The sequence below is a fragment of the Acomys minous genome (genome assembly GCF_964271855.1).
Source record: "Acomys minous genome assembly, chromosome: 3".
NCBI classification, from domain to species: Eukaryota; Metazoa; Chordata; class Mammalia; order Rodentia; family Muridae; genus Acomys; species Acomys minous.
In genome coordinates, this window is record NC_140485.1 from 35,714,926 (window position 1) to 35,732,209 (window position 17,284).

The window sequence follows — 17,284 nt, forward strand, 5'->3', positions numbered from 1 at the left end:
TCCGTCCTTTCAGGGAGAGGCTTTGGTGTGGCTCGGATCAAAAGGCCAAATCTCTCCTAAATACCCTCTTCTTGCTCACTTCTGCTCTGTTACGCCCACTGAACTCCAGGGGATGGAGATGTTTTCTCAGACACGCCCATCGGGCAGCTTCAGATGGGTGGACAAACCCTCTGGGTCCTCCGCAGTTCTCTCTGCATGGGTCTTTTCCCTCCTCAATCTGGAGATGGATACAACTTAAGGCTGATAGAACTTTCTTCACAGCTGTTTTGCTGTACTCTGTGGAAGTGACCCAGCATTTCACTCGAGAGTATAGAAATACTGAGCATCTACAATATGGATCCATAGGTCGGCCTCTGGACCTCTGCTAAAACTTAGAGAACCTACATCAGTCAATACTGTACTTCAGTCTGGGTTATAACTCAGTGGGAGAATGCTTGCCCAGCAGGCACAAGGTTATGGCTTCAATATGTTCTCTAGTACCAAATCAGTGAATAAAAGATTCCGTAGTTAAGGTTCGGAGCATTTTACTTCATTCTAATTGTTATATTCAAACTTAACATGTTATTGCAATCTGGACTCACTGGGACAGATACAGTCTGATCCACCAGTACTGGTGGCTGTTTGCTGGATCCTTTCCCACAGACTCTATCAGGTTGTTCCTGAGTAGTGAGAGAAGGACCAACAACAGCTGGGGTCTTCCTGGGGTCTGTGCTGATTCAATTCCACCTGCTGGGGTACAGGGGCTCTGGTCCAGCAAGAGATCGGAAGCAGTACACACCCTTGTCTCTGCCCAGTGAAGCACACCATGATGTCTGAAGACCAGTGCCCCAGGAAGCAATAAGCGTTCCTTTCTGCCTGTGTGAATCTTTCACTTTACAATACTTGGGGCCATTACGGGAGATGCGATTTATAGCCAAATTATCACTCTCATTTTAATAATGGGGCATAAAAACCAGAAAGCACCATTCTCTTTAAATGCTGCACTGAAGCCAAACAGTCTTGATTTGTTATCTACCCAGCATATTTTAAAACACAAGAGAAATTTCCAAACTAAACTTAACTGGCAAGAGTGCTTATGAATAATTAAATCTGGCTAGAATCCACGGAAGAGACCATTTATGCGTTCCGGCAATCCATAGAGCACCAAGTACCAACACTCTTGCTTCCTGAGCTCTCAACCCTGGGAACTTCTTATAGGACAGGTCATCGGAGAGGGGATAGGGGTGAGTAACTTCTCTTACTATTTTTCTCTACTTAGATAGATCAACTTCTACCCTATTCTTTCAGCATGTCAATAACACAATCTGTTAGACTCCACTCAACTGGGAGGTTCTCAGAAAATAATTTTGTGGTTTAGTCATTATTTCCAGAAGGTTCACTAAATTAGTAACACTACATCCTAATGATTCAATTTTGTTTTAGCATCACTGCTCATATTCTTAATACAAATAAGTCATGCCCTGTTGCATTGCATAACACTTCATGTAGGCACACTCCCAGGGACAACAGTGGTTCTAATTCTGTACCTTTGTTGTTTAGTGCTTTAAAATAGGGAAGTGGGAGGCTTTGTGTGATTTCTATAATTAATTTTTTAAAAGCATTTTATAAAAGGCCATTTCAATACTGTGTTCTTATTGGGAAGGAAAAAAAACTTAACATTTCTCGCTTGGAGGGATTTTTATTTTTCAGATTCATAATTGGGATATTTCCACAATTGCAGTTAGGCAGCCAACATGGAGAATCTCTTCCATGGCTCCCCTCCCAGAATGCTCTAATTAAAGGAAGTTATGCCTAGTGCAAAGTGTCCTGCCGTGAGAGCTTTGCCTCATCATAACCTTCCTCCACTTATATCAACCCCCTCCACACATCCACCTGACATGCCAGCAATTCCTACCAGTCCTAATGCCAAAACAAAACTAGCACTGGCTGATTCAATCACCTTGGTCCAACCTACCCTCCTTTCCTTATGACTATGTCAAGAGCTTGCTATTTGGTCCTCAGACCTGTCTATGTAGGATTGCTAGAAGAATATTCTATTTCCTCACTTTGAACCCCATGGTCAGCTTCCTACCTAGAGTAAAGCCAAACTCCTTGCCAGGGCATACAGACTGCTTTATGCTGCAGCCCCACCCCTCAGATTTCTTCTCCCGTTCCTTGGGTTAATAGTGACATCACCCATAGCACTATATAGTTTCCTACCTTGGGGCCTTTGCGTGTGTCCCTCTTGAGACTCTCTTCTTCCACATCTTCAACCAACTGACTTCTCCACAGAGACGCCTTTCTTGCTATCTCTAGAAGCCTCCTACTTCTTGGAACTATTTCACATATCTCTGCTTTAGTCTATCAGATGATTAAGCCTATTTATCTGCTAGAAAACCTGGCCTGTGATACTAGGAGACAGTAGATATGTTGTATATCACTGAATCCCCAGTGCAGGCCAGGTGTGAGTTGTGTAGGCTCAGCCATTGTTCTTCAATGGAAAGAGGGAAGTATTGTACGAATGTTAAATGCCACACTACGTTTATATTGAGAGTATTGTTGAGCCTCCAAGGACTATATATCTTACCATGTTTTATTAACTTAAAACTGTGGTCTACTTCCTCTATTTTATGTAATTGAAGTTGATTTACGAAAGCTACATTTGTAGTCACTAGGCCAGGATCATATGAAGTGCCAATGTCATGTGGTGTCATGTGGTTTCCTCTTTTCAAGAAAATGTTGGCATTTAGCATAACCTAACCTTTATATGTAGAAAACTGAAATTCACCCAGAATGCTGAATAAGAATATTGAAATGCTTTTAGTGTGTTGGTAACTAATGTCTGCCTACCATTAGTATGATCTCCAAATAGTCCTTTCTCCTTCTATGGGAGATGAGAATAGGTTGGACCAAGGTGGTTCCAGCATCCAGAGGCTCACTTTGGATTTAGAATTGATACTATTAAAAATTGCTGTTAGATCAAGTGTGTGCATGGAAAGGGATAAAGTTGTGGAACCAGGTTTTGCTTTTGAAATTGGGTGGACCACAGTGTCAGGCCTGAATGCGAACATAGCAATGGTGCCCCTTTGGAAGGCAGTGACATCCCAGGGAGCAACTGTTTGCCTTTTCACCCTCCTACAACCACCCCCTACTATTGCCTTCATATGACTTCTCTGGGAACTGCCGCCTTTTGCTGTGTTGAAAGCTCTAGTACTGCATATTTTGCCTGAACATGCAGCATGTACTATTTTATCTACGTAATTTTATTATATTTTTAATGAGCATGTTGGTAATGTATCTCAAGGAAAAATACATGTGTCTATGGTGAAGTTTCAATATGATTTTTATGCAGAAAAACAATGTTGCAGTAATGTCTGCTGTAATTACCAACTACAGTAAGGATAAACACCGAGAGGTTTATGTGTAACAAAGCTTGTAAGAACATGCCATTGAAACATTCAGCATTTTATAGACACCTACTATCACTACAGTTACTTTTAAAAATGGAATAATTATACTCTCCTTTACAAGAACGATAGTACTGATTAATCTCTACGTATCTTTTAGCCCTTGATATTATTGAGTTTTGAGAAGTTCATTCATTCTCTTCCTTTACACGGCAATTGTTTACCATCGCACTTTGTAAAGTGCTGCTTGATTGCCCTCAGTCCTGTTCCAAGGAAGTGTAGAGGCTGAGGGTGGTTTGGAGGTCTCTGAGTCTAGAAATGGTGTGAGGTTATCTTGGATGTTTCCAAATGTGCACAAATCATCAAAATTAGTAGTTTTCAGGAACCCCCAACTCTGATTGATGACTGGTATCATGATTGATAGTGCTCCTGAATTCTTTTGGTCCTGGGTGAATAAAATATAAATGTTACAATAAACCTAAAATATAAAATTTGAAAAAAAAAAAAGAGCATGCCATTGAAGTTCACTTGAGGATTGTACCTGGACACTCAGTTCTCTATGTAGCTGTATCTATATATGAAGATATTTGCTGTGCTGAATCTGAGTTTGATGAGTTCCCAATAGCATGGTTTTGAGTGTGTATATAACCTTTAATATTTATTTATTTATTTGAGGTACGGTACTTTTTCACCTCCCATTTCTGCTGTCTTGAAATGACAGAGTGCGCTTCCTGATGGGTGGTCGGCATGGAGAATTTAAGTTCCTGCCTCCCTCTGGCTATGCCCCTTGCTATGAAGCCTTACTTCCAAAGGAGAAGATGAGATTGGAGCCTGTCAAAGAATATAAGCGTGATGCTGATGGTGTTAGGGATCTGTTGGGTACCACTCAGTTCCTCTCACAAGCATCTTTCATCCCATGCCCCATAGACACCACTCAGGTAAGCCCAAATTGCAAATGACAGGCAATCTCAGTGAGACTATTGAGGCACTGTACTTTTTGAAATGATGCAGAGAAATATCAAATATTCTCTGAGACTCCACAGCCAAGTTGACTATATAAGAAGCAAATAAGTTATCTTTAAAAAAGTCAAATGTAATAAATGCAGAATAAACAGTATGCATGTCCTTTAGGGTGGGATGTTCCTAAGAGTCTGAGAACAGACGGAATTCAATCTGGACCTTCATGAAGCTTAAGTGGAGAGGAGTAGTGGACAGTGACGTAACAGCAGCATGGGAGGGGCTGCTGTAACAGCAATGGGTTGAATAAGGGTTGGGAGCAGAAACGTAAAGTAGGGACAATTGCCAGTGTCAAGTCTCACATGGATGAACAGTTGGGAGAAGGAAGAAAATGGAGGCGGAAAGTTGGAAATAAAACAGGGAGAATATAGTGTGGACCGTATGGGGGTGCTTGGCAAGTGGGTATGCTGTCCGTGTGGTGTGATAAGGAGCTTGCAGAAGCTTTCAGTGGTTTTTACACACCAATACCATTTTTTTTTTAAATATGTGTGTGTGATTGTGCATGTTTGTGACTTTGTGGGTATACTTTGGGGTGGTGAGCTTGCGTGTGCACTTGAGTGCATGTGTGTATATATGTGTGTGCATGTGTGTGTGCACGTGTGTGCATGTGTGTTTGTGTGTGTGTGTGTGTGTGTGTGTGTGTGTGTGTGTGTGTGTGTGTGTGTCAGATGAGTGCCATCCTTAGGAAGGCCTCCATGTCCTTTGAGACAGGGTCTCTTGTTGGCCTGAAGCTCACCTATTAGGCTAGATTGACTAGACAAGGGGCCCTGTGGATTCACACCAGTCCTAGGATTACAAGAATATGGAACCCTGGCATTTTTAAATGGATTTGGGGATCAAGTTTAGGCCTTTGTGCTGCCTTTACCAACTGACCCATCTCCTCCACTCCACCAATGCTATTTAAATCACTGTTTACGCGCCATAGAGTAGTGGTTCTCAATGCTCCTAATGCTGCAGCTCCTTAGTACAGCTCCTCGTGTTGTGGTGACCCCCAACCATAGAATTATTTTATTGCTACTTCATAACTGTAATTTCTACTGTTACAAATCATAATGTAAGTATCTGATATGCAGGATATCTGGTATGTGACCTCTATGAAAGGCTTGTTCAACCCCCAAAAGGGATTGTGACCTCCACAGATTGGGAACCACTACTATAGAAGACTAATTTTTTAAAAACTCACCTCTAAAGCACTTAGAGTTAACAGTATATATGGATAATGTCTCTTTTCACATATAAAATAACTCTAGTATGCATGTCCATAGCATTCATATAACCCTATTACATTCTGGTGCTCTGGCTGGTCTTGTACTCAGTATGCAGCCAGGCCTGGCCATGAACTCGTGGCAGCCTCCTGCCTCAGCTTCCCAAGTCCTGGGATTGTATCTCTATGTCATCATGCCCAATGATACGTGAATCATGAGTCTGCTTCTCCCCTCCTGCAGTCAGTAATTTTAATTTTCTATAAAATGGGAAACTCTGCATTTCTCTTCTCTTTTTGACACCTAAGTTCAACCTCTGGGATTAGAGGAGGGCTTTGCTAGGAAACTGAGGGGCTTTTAACAAGAGATCCTAGGAGCCAGAGAGTATCATCCCTGTGTGTGGTAGACATTATAGAAGAAAAGCTTGCTTTCTGTCCTTCTGAGTTCTGAAACTGATGGTGTACAAATTAAACTTGGGCTAACAGGTTGGCAGAGAAGAACCCGTATTATAATTAGGGAAGAGTTAACAAAGAAAGGCAGCTCAGGGACTTTGCAGATATAGACTCTCTTACTAGGGAGTGAGGAAGGGAATAAGTGGAAGGGAAAAACTACAACTCTGGGGAACAATGGGGAAGATGTGGTTGTTTTTTACAGCATCTGTCTGGGTATGGGGCTCACGTGTCTCTGGTGGCAATGGTCAGTCTCCCCTGGGAAGAAATGGTTGGATTCTTTGGGAAAGTTCTTCATTTAACAAGATAGGGGAACAGAACACATTGGGCAGCAGCTGGTTCCAAGATACCTTCATCTTACAATAACCCTTATTCCCTAGTGACATATGCTGGTATTCTGGACTCTTCACAGACAGGAAGCTTTAGGGAGTCAGCCAGGAGTACCTTCCAGTGAGCACAGACCTATTTGTGCCTCTGCTAACCTATCAGAAACATAAAGTTAAAAAGACCTCTTCCTGGAAGGGACTAGGTAAAACAGAATTCAAACAGATGAGGGAACGTGTTGATGGGGAAGGAGAGTGCTTGACCCAATAGTAAGAAGAGCTCTCTAGACATGCATGTGATGGTGAGGTTGACTCTCCGTTTGACAGTATTAGGAACCACCTAGAAGACATGCTTCTAGGCACAGTGATGAGGGATTCCATTTTAGGTTAGCCTCTGGCCATGCCTGTGGTGGACTATCGTGAATAGATTGAGGTGGAAAGAACCATCCCAAAGAGGGTAGCACTATCCCTTAGGCTGTACAAAGGAGGAGGCTAGCTGAGCATAACCGTTCATCTCCCTCTCCTTTCTGACTGTGGCTGCCATGTGACTAGCCATCCCCTCAAGTTCTTGTCAGCTTGACTTTGGTGCAGTGATGGATGGTACCCTTGCCTCCTGTGGCAGACCACAACTGTGAGTTGAAATAAACCCAGTCTCCCTGTAAGTTTTTTTGTTTTGTTTTGTTTTTTTGTTTTTTTGTCAGTGTATTTTATCACAGCAACCAGAAAAGTGACTAGGAGAATGCAGACGTAAAGATGTGGAAATGAAGGAGATGACCATGCAAGTCCTAGGAGCTTTGATGTCTAGATTCAAATCTGAGTTTTACGATCTCCGTAAGAAAGGCAGTGCTCCTAGTCCATAGGAAACTTCTCTTTGAAGAGATGTAGTTTATTGCTGTGAACTCTTTGAAGCGATGTTGTTCATTACTGTGAATAACTTGTAATTTTCTTAGAGCCTATCATTCTGTGAAATTAATGTCAAAGGAGAACTTAAGTAGAAGACACTCAGAGTCCTCCCTGGGGCACACTAAGGAATACTTTGCAGGTTAAAAATTAGTTTTTTATGCAGGTTAATAATTATTAACTAGAGCATTTAATGCCTCGCCCAGCTAGATTCCTTCCTGGTTACCTCCTCAGCCCCTCACCAAATGCTACGGGCCTGAGACTCCCAGGAGGCAGTTTTCAGACCCATGCTGGTTTGTCCCATGTTACCAGTTAAAACCACTAAGATTATGATTTAGACTTTTTGTGGGGATTTCTTTCCCTAGTAACTGAGTTTTCCCCTTTCTCTGAAGCATTTTAGTTCCTGTAGCCTGAAAATCCACTTTGGGGCTGCGATCAACTATGGAACACTTAGTTTATACAGATGGCCTTTAGTTAGCCAACAAAACCAGTGCATAGTTATAATTTGTCTACTAACAATCCCCCATTGTGATCCTCATCAAAAACTTCACGCCACTGACCCAAATGACTTTTTCATAGTTAGATTACAATTATGTTCAAATGTTTTTATATTTTTGTTGTTCCTTTGAGAATTTAATACAGTGTATATATTTTTCTATAAAAAACTTTTTCCACGTGCTTCCTCTAGCCACCCCCATAATTGAGATTTTTTTTAATCATGGAATTTTAGAAATAGAAACCATAGTAATCATTGTAAAAAGCACTGGAGTTGGAAAGGCAAGCACACAACATGTCCTGAGGTAGACATCTGGGTCCCAGCTCCTGTTAAGAGCTGCCAAGCAAACATGGGTCCAATGTTAGCCATCTTCCTAGAGCCAAAGGAAGTTAGAATCTGTTTTTTATTTGGATCTCTCATTCCTTATGGACTGTCAAGCCATAGATATAAAAATAACAATAATGACAACAAATTAAGAAAAATAGAATAAAAGAAAGTGGGCCCTCAGCTTGTGGCCTCTATGGGGAGAAAGAAACCAAGTACCAGGAAAGCAGAGAAACTCCCTGAGGGGACCAGCTTTTCAGGGTAGGCTTCCCCAAGGGAGTACGTGTATTAAATAAGTACTTGAATGGCATGGAATGTGTGTATGAGAAAATGTGTATGTACATGAGTGTGTGTGTGTGTGTCTGTGTGTGTGTGTGTGTCTGTATGTGAGTGTGTGTGAGTATATATGTTATTCCTTGAGAATTTAACACAATGTATATATTTTTCTATAAAAATATTTTCTCCACATACTTCCTCTAGCCACTCCCATAATTGAGAGTGTGTGCCTGTGAGAAAGAGTACGTGTGTGTGCACATGCATGCATATGTGTGAGTGTGTGTATGTGAGAGAGAGAGAGTATGTGTGTGTGTGTGTGTGTGTGTGTGTGTGTGTGTGTGTGTGTGTGTGTGTGTTCCTATGCTACAAGGCACATGTAGAGATCAGGACCGGCTTTCTTGAGTTGATTCTCTCCTTGCATTCTGGTTTGGGGAAGGGATCAAATTCAGGTTTGTGTGTTGGAGAGCTCTGGTAACATTCAGTTTCTGTGAGGGCACAGAGCTGTAAGGCAGTAGCCATCTGGGATAACTTGAGAAGTTTGGAAGGGCCAGATTCAGACCAGGTACTAAGTTCTGGCCAGTGTAGCCCCTCTTCCTCGTTCGTAGTGAATCCAGCTGGGACAGCACAGACTTCAATCCAGTTCATTCTTGTAGTTCTGGCTTTTCTCTTGTTGCTTTTCCTTCAGGTTGTTTTGCCGCTTCACCTAGAGAAGATCCGAGACAGACTGGCTGAAAATATTCACGAGCTTTGGGGAATGAATAAAATAGAACTCGGCTGGACTTTTGGCAAAGTATGTGCTTCGATGGCCAGCCCCAGGTGGATCGCCATATTGTGAGGAAGGGTCCCTTGGGCATTTGACTGAGAATGGGCATGCGTGAACCTAAACGCCCTCTTCCTCCAACCTGTCTAACTTTTACAGAATTCAGTAACAGCCCATTCTTTGGACCATCTGCAGACAGCACTGAAGAGATGCGCTCTTCCCAGGCACACTGGGGACCCATCTCCCAGCCTACCTCCTAACTCTGGTTTTTTTTTTTCCTAGCGAACTGTGGATGCAGCCACTCCTCCACACCTCTCACATTTCTCCTCCTTCCCTTCAGGAAAAGCAGTCCAGTGGGTGGAGGTAGCGGGCTGATTCATCACATTGAATCAGAAGTTGTTTAACGTGCCTTTCAGATGTATCACTAAGATTAATGGGGACCGGAACAGGTTAGGGAGTCTCTTGCACTAGAAAACGTTTTTCAGAGAGAATGTAAAATGGCTTTGCTCTGTGATTTGTATGAGGTCACTTCTGGAGGCAGAAGGATAGGTGAGTTTTACAGCTTCTCGTGACCCTTACACTCCCTAATGATGCATATTGCTGTTAGTTACTGAAAAGGCTGCAGCACTCTAACATGTATGTATGTCCCTAGCTGCCATCAAACATTGTCCTTCTCAAAGATCACCTCTCTGCAGTGTGCTCTTGACTTCTCTCCTTCAGAGAACTCAACACAATTGTAATTTTAAATGGCATTCGTTCTTACAAATACTTTCTCCCTACTTCCTACATCATTAGACTATTGACTTCATCGGGATGGAGCAATCCACCCTAATTTTTAAGATCATAAAATCTAGATTAGCACACTCAAGCATTTATTAAATGACTAAATGAGTGAAGGAATAAGTTACTGCTTGGATCCATGCTGTTCAGTACAAGCCACATATGGCTGCTAAGCGGCTGAAAAGTGTCTAATCAGGATTGTGATGTATTGTGTAGTGGATGCAAAACTCACACTGCTCTCTCTCTCTCTCTCTCTCTCTCTCTCTCTCTCTCTCTCTCTCTCTCTCTCTCTGTGTGTGTGTGTGTGTGTGTGTGTGTGTGTGTGTGTGTGTGTGTGTCTGTGTCTCTCTCTGTGTCTTTGTCTCTGTCTGTCTCTGTCTGTCTGTCTGTCTGTCTGTCTGTCTGTCTCTCTCTCTCTCTCTCTCTCTCTCTCCCTCTCTCTCTCTCTCTCTCTCCCTCCCTCCCTCCCTCCCTCTCTCTCCCTCTCTCTGGTTTGTTTGAAATAGTTCTAGCTGTCCTGAAACTTCTATAGACCAGGCTGGTATTGACTTCAGAGATCCACCTGCCTCTCCCTTCCAAGCACTGGGATTAAAGGCATGTGCCACCATGCCCAGCTTCACACTGGATTTTTAAGACTAGTTTTTACATTATTTTATTCTTATTCTCATAAAAAGAATAGTATATTATATATATTGAGATAAATAAGGTATGTTGTTAAAATTAATTTGATCTAATCCTTTTGTTTTTCTAATATGGCTATTAAAATATTTGAGATTACACATGGTCCATAGCTTTAGCCCTTTGTGGTCAGAAGCCTGCTGCCCTCCAGTACCATCATGGTGACATGAATTTTTAACAAAAGCATGCCTAGCATTTGTAAAATGCTTCTCTGGAAAATTATGTTCTATGTGCAGACACCTGCCCAGAAGTAAATCCCCAAGTCAAGCCATTGACAACTTGGGAACCATGGGTACCGGCTCCTTCGAGAATCACTTATCAACAAGTCGCTGTCTTTGTCCGCCCTGATATGGATTGCCTGGGCCCTTGAAGGATGTTCGTTTTTGTTTTTTCAGGGCAGTGCCAGCTGTCAAAACTTAAATTCTCTTCTTTCTTACATTGTCACCTAGATCCGGGATGACAACAAAAGACAACATCCCTGCCTTGTGGAGTTTTCAAAGCTCCCTGAAACTGAGAAGAATTATAACCTGCAAATGTCAACTGAAACCTTGAAGTGAGTGTTTAATTGAATGTGGGCCAGACAGTGGGTGGATGATTTGATGCGTTATAACTAAACTGCAAAGGAGTGTCCCTCTTGTCTGCAAACAAAACACAGTGATAAATCACAGGCAGTAGTGATTCTTCATGTCACAGAGTTTAGCATGGTGAGGAGCTGGCCCACATTATTATTTAGCATATATATTTCTCCAGAGGCCACTTGCTGTTTTCTGGAAATAAGAAAAAAATGCAGGAGGCAGAGGGCAAGAGATAAGAGAGAAATAGAATCAATGGACCAAATGTCACTGTCACTACCATCAAATCAAGTGAAAAATAAGATAGTGTTGAAAGCAAAGGAAAATACAGTTTGATTGCTAAAGTCCCAAGTTTTTAAAACCAACTTTCAATTGTGCCAGAATCCCATTCATGATCCTAAAAAAAAGAGTTAGACATCCTGGTCCACACCAGTAACTCCTGTTTTTAATTCCCTTTGTGTCTGTCATCTGTTTTGATTTGTTCTCTCCCTGCTCTTTGTCAGAGCAGAACACTCTTAACATTGTCTTTTTGAGTAACAAAGAGGTAAGCTGCTTTGTCTCATAGGCTCACATACATGCTGCCTTTAATTGCACTGTGCTTTTTGAAGAAACAGTTTTATGCGTCTTGGTACATAGCATACAGCTTAAGATACAGACACCACGGGACAAGTATTTGCTGACCTAAAGATTTGGTGTTAGAGTCCTGTCTATTCCATGAAATCAAGTCCTTGGTATAATTCAAAGTGAATTTATAAACTCGAAAATGTCTCCACGCGGGGCAGTTAACAAGCTTCTCTGTCATGTTCTTATGCCTGCTATGGTCTAGATCAGCAGTTGGCACATTATGGCCTATGGGACAAGTAAACCAGCCACCTGCTTCTATAAATACATTTTCATTGCAGCTCGTTCATTTGCATACTATCGGTGGCCACTTTTATTCCATAATGGCAGAGCTGGGTAGCCGTGACAGAGAGCTATGGTACATAAAGCCTTGCTGTCTGCCTCTTTACGGAAAAGGTGGGCAACCTCTGATCTAAATGAGTGGCTTTTGTCCACCGACCCAGATCAGACGTGGGTTTGGACTCTTATTAGCCTTCATCTTTCAGTTGACACCAGTCTCTTCCCTGTGTTACATCACAGAACCTTGCTGGCCCTGGGGTGCCACATTGCTCATGTTAACCCGGCTGCAGAAGAGGATCTAAAGAAAGTCAAACTGCCCAAAAAGTAGGTGAATTTCCTAATGGCTCGAGCTAAATGTAAAAGCTGGGAGGGTTGGAGGCCCATGTACAAGGACAAATGACAGACCATATACTTTGTAGCATCTTAGAATATTCCTCCAGTTAGGTGGATGCCACTGGGATGCTCAGAAGATGCGCAAAGCAAAAGAAGTCCCCTTTCTTTGTACCCCTTCTTTCCAGATCTAATACCACTGTGCTTGCTTTTGAGCTGGGAGGTAATACAGAGCTGTTGGTGGATAGGAAAAGCAGTTGGCAAAAGAGCTCGGAAATGGTTCCTGGCCACTGCAGAGATTCACCCCACTCCTCTGGCACTGGGCTAACACATAAATCCTTTATGGAAATGGAAATCTGTACCGAGATTCCATTTGCCTCTCCATATTTGTGTGTCCTACTGTCTCTCCCACCTCTACATTCAGGAAACTTCACACATTCAGGTAATTGCTCAGTGGTACATCTGCTGGCTCAGTCACTGTTTCTTTTCTGGCTCCTCAGTGCCAGCTTTGGGTACACACACGGTAAAACACAAGTGCCATGACTGGAGCCAAAGCAGCGCCAGCCTTAATCAAAGGCTCACCATCCCCATCTTTCTTAAGCTCCCAAGCTGATGAGTCACTCTCACGCATAGCTCCTGGCATCAAGGAAATTGTATCTAAAAGATGGTATCTGGAGAGGCACACTCCTAGCTGAGGTTACTAGAAGCTGTGCGTACTGATACATATTGAGGCTGCCAGAAGCAGCTGTTCTGAGAAGGTGGACACAGGACAGTCCCCTATGACTACATAGATTCTGCATTTCATGCTGTCCAGAGTGTTCTCTACAGAAATGGCCTTAGACTATCACATGCAAGTTCTTGATCTAGCCTAGGCAGTCAGTAATCCTAAAGCCCTTGGGCATCTCTGGACTCATACTCCCACATGGATGTAATTAACTGCTCTGAGATAGCTCCCCTATTCACAGTCTACCCAACCTTCCCCCTCATACCATATATCTACCTGACTCATAGTAAGCTCTTTCACATTTGCATGCTGTCGCAAACAATAGATATCTGAGGCTGCGGATCCTGAAATGGAGTACTAACGCAAAATTCACTTCATGCTCACATATTTCCAGCTGCCATGGCTTGTTTTAATTCCAAGAGGAAAAGCTGGGCTTTGCAAGAATGCGTTACCATTCTATGCTGATTTATAAGAAAGCCTTTGGTTCAAAGTTTTATTTTTTGCCAATATAGTTTTAACATTGTGTGTTCCTAAGTAGAATGGAGGCATTTCTGATAATGTCGCAACATGCAGAATGTGTCCGTCTTTTGCAGGGCACATAAGTAGGTTTCTTACATGTATGGTGGATTTGCATTGACTATTTTCTTCATTTATTCTTTGAAATCTATGAAATATATTAATCATAAGATGGCACATTAGGAGCTTCATCTGTTAACTCAAAGTAGAGTTTGTTTTATCTATCAGCCAAAGGAGAGATTTTTGTCTGTGCCCTCATTAGCACACACACACACACACACACACACACACACACACAAACACAGGTGTGCATGTGTGTGTGTATCCATAATCCTAAAGCATATATATGTATATATAGAATATTACATATATTTGATATTAGTAAAATAAAACTGGTTAACACAGAGACTCAATACTGTTTATGGTACTCAGAGTGACCATTAGTGCTCAGCCATAGATGTATTAACTGTATTAACCGCCACACCAAAAGCCCAGGAAACACCCCAGAAGAAGGTACGGGAAAAATTAGAGGGTGGGAGGAAGTGCTGTGAAATGCTGTCCTCTTAACATAGCATGAGCTCAGAGCAGCTGTGGTTAACTGTAGAAATATCTGTGGTTATCAGCAGATGACCTACACAAGATCAGGCCAGCAAAATATTTCAACAGGAAGTGGGAGGAGTTCCAGGGACACTACCCGCCACTGAGGAGCTATTGGCCACTGGTGGCTGCCTGCTAGGGAAAGAGAGTCACTTTCCTCTGAGGAGTGGTTACTGGTAGCTTACCCATGCTCCAGTGGATGATGCCACACCCATGCAGATATGGGAAGTTCTACCTGGACTAAATGCATTATTAAAAAAAAAAGAAGGCATAAAATTTGAAGTGAGGTGTGTTGGAGGGAGCATGGAGGCAATTGGAGGGAGATAATAGAGAGATGTGTTATATTATATGAAATTTTCAAGCAATAAATTCTATAAAAACCTAGAAAATGAGAATCATGTGTGTCTATTCAAAATGTATATACTTTTGCATTTACTTGTAGCTATATGATGTCCAATGGCTATAAGCCAACACCTTTGGACTTATCTGATGTGAAGCTGTTACCACCTCAAGAAATTTTAGTGGATAAACTTGCAGAAAATGCACACAATGTTTGGGCAAAGGACAGAATAAAACAAGGATGGACCTATGGCATTCAGCAGGTGAGGAGTGTTGGGTCAAGCATGCTAGAGAAGTAGATTTGGCCATCCATCAAAATGTCACTTTACTATGGAGCATGTTAGATTGGAATGTGGGCATTGCCCTTACACTCTATACCTTGCGGTGTGGTCTGTTTATTATTTATAGAATCATTCACTAGGTAAAATTTGTAACAGTCACATTGACATTGACTACAGGCATCATTTCGGTGGATACAGATTATCTTTCCTTTACTTAGAGATTCTCTGATAAAATGCATTGCCCTCTGTGTGTACTTTATCTCATTCCGTCATATTGTTTTCACTGTAGAAAGTTAATTTTTTGTGATACTGTTCAAGGCCAGGGTTAAGAGAAAATCAATATCCTAAGCCAGTAATATTTCTGGCATGGGATGTAAGAACAAACCAACATCGTGGGTCAGCAGTAGTTCTGAGATGGCCCCCAAATAGCAACCACTGAGGTAAATGCAAGGGGGAAATAGCCTAGAAAAAGAATAAAGCAACCTGCCCAAAAGTCACACACGCATAATACACACTTCAGGCCACTGAACTAGGGATCACTGGGCAGAAGCAGAACTCTTGGTCTGATTATGACGTGACCTAACAGCTAGGCTCATAGCAAGAACTTGGGCAGAGTTTAGAATCAGGATTCACTGTAAGCCGTTTCACCCAAGTCTTTCCCTAAAAATACTCTCCTCATTTTATTAATCACTAATGGTGAGTATTCAGAAAGGCCACGTGAGCTAACACATGCATCAGCCTCTGTGTTAAATTTTTTCATCACTTGTGACAAATACCCAGCAGAAGCAGCTTAAATAAAGAGAGCGGCAGGGATGGCGTTCATCATTTCACATTATTGTCCATCGTGGTAGGGCAAGTTCGTGGCTGCAGCAGCTTAGACTGTGGCAACAGGAACTTGTAGCACCATCTGTGTGTATCTTTCTTGATCAGGATGCTTATCCCCCACTCCCTTCAGTGTCACCCTTGGACCATCCCAGCCTTGCCTCCTAAACGATTCCCCAGGCTCCCAAGACAGCTACAGGCCAGATGCTCAAACATGTGAGGCTATGGGGGATATTTCAGTTTCAAACTATGAACTCTTCCAAACTTCCAGAAAATCTGGAAGGCAAGAAGAATACAGCTATGAAAACCATGAAGGCCTGGTAATGAGGAGGTTTGAACAGTGGACAATGCATCATGGTCTGAGTAACTTTTCCTGCTGTTGTCCTTCCACTACTCTTGTCATAGTCTCTCCTAAGGAACTACAGATGACTCCAGTATACAATGTCCCTTTTGTGATGAGGTGGACACACTTTGCATCTGCCACTCTCTCTACTGTCTCTCTGATGACTTAAGATGGTGTTGTGATGGGGTGTTGGCAGTTAAATAGTGGCATGAATTTCCTTAAGGGAATAGTGACACTCTTCCCGTCAGCCTTACCTTGGGAATGGAGGTGCCTAGCCAGCTTCATGACGCTTCATTTTATTTGCAAGCTGGCATTATTAAAGTGTATTTTCAATGCTGGCTTTGAGCATTAGTAAGATTTCTCCTTTTATACTCATTTAATCCTGAAGAGAAGTGGCAAATATGCACAGGGCTAAATATCAAGCCACATGGGGAAAATCTAATAGGCCAGAATAAGCCAGCCAAGCAGACGGGAGTATGTGGGTAGGATGGGCTGCCTGAAAAACTGAAGTGTGTTTTCTTGGCACCTTTCCTTTGGCTTCATATAGGATCTGAAGAACAAGAGAAACCCCCGTCTGGTGCCATATGCATTACTAGATGAGCGTACCAAGAAATCAAACAGGGACAGCCTGCGTGAAGCTGTACGGACGTTTGTTGGTTATGGATATAGCATTGAACCATCAGACCAAGAACTAGGTAACAAGATGTGGCCATCCATTCTCACAACGCTTTACTAAGCATGTCTTCTTCTGGGGAAATATTACCTTTAAAGGGTCTAATTTGTACTATTGGAAATGGTATGTTTTTAATGTGCAGTTCTTAAAATGTGGTACTTAATTCTTAGAGAATTCATACATGCATACAATGTGTTTTTATCATGTTCCTCCCCTAACTCTTAAGATAACCCTCACCTTCCCCCTCCTTCCAACTCTGTGCCCTTTCTGTGTTTCTATCACCCATCAAGTCCAATTTGTGCTGCCTAGTGGTATATTTTAGGGTGTGGAACTTTAATTTCTATAAAGCACCATCCCACTGACAGATATTTTAATTGAAAATGCACATAATATATTCCTGATTCCCCCTCTACCTCCTCCCAGATCCTTCTCACCTCCCTATATTCAACTTTATGCCTTCACCTTCTTTTTCTCTCTTTAGAACATAAAGACACTAATACACACACACACACACACACACACACACATTCCATAAAAGCACAAAATCAAAAACCAAAATGTACACGCAAAAGACAAGTAAGATTTAAAAAAAAAAT

At 42.1% G+C, this 17,284-nt stretch overlaps 1 protein-coding gene across 1 annotated transcript in view; it reads left to right on the forward strand.

The window, feature by feature from the left end:
• The window catches only part of RYR3 (ryanodine receptor 3), a 529,413-nt gene that overhangs the window by 290,852 nt on the left and 221,277 nt on the right, over positions 1 to 17,284 (forward strand). The window contains exons 21-26 of the mRNA XM_084776329.1: positions 4,108 to 4,324; positions 9,059 to 9,163; positions 11,041 to 11,144; positions 12,304 to 12,387; positions 14,673 to 14,832; positions 16,563 to 16,710. Of these exons, the coding sequence (XP_084632455.1) occupies positions 4,108 to 4,324; positions 9,059 to 9,163; positions 11,041 to 11,144; positions 12,304 to 12,387; positions 14,673 to 14,832; positions 16,563 to 16,710 (818 nt within the window). The remainder of the gene's footprint in view (positions 1 to 4,107; positions 4,325 to 9,058; positions 9,164 to 11,040; positions 11,145 to 12,303; positions 12,388 to 14,672; positions 14,833 to 16,562; positions 16,711 to 17,284) is intronic.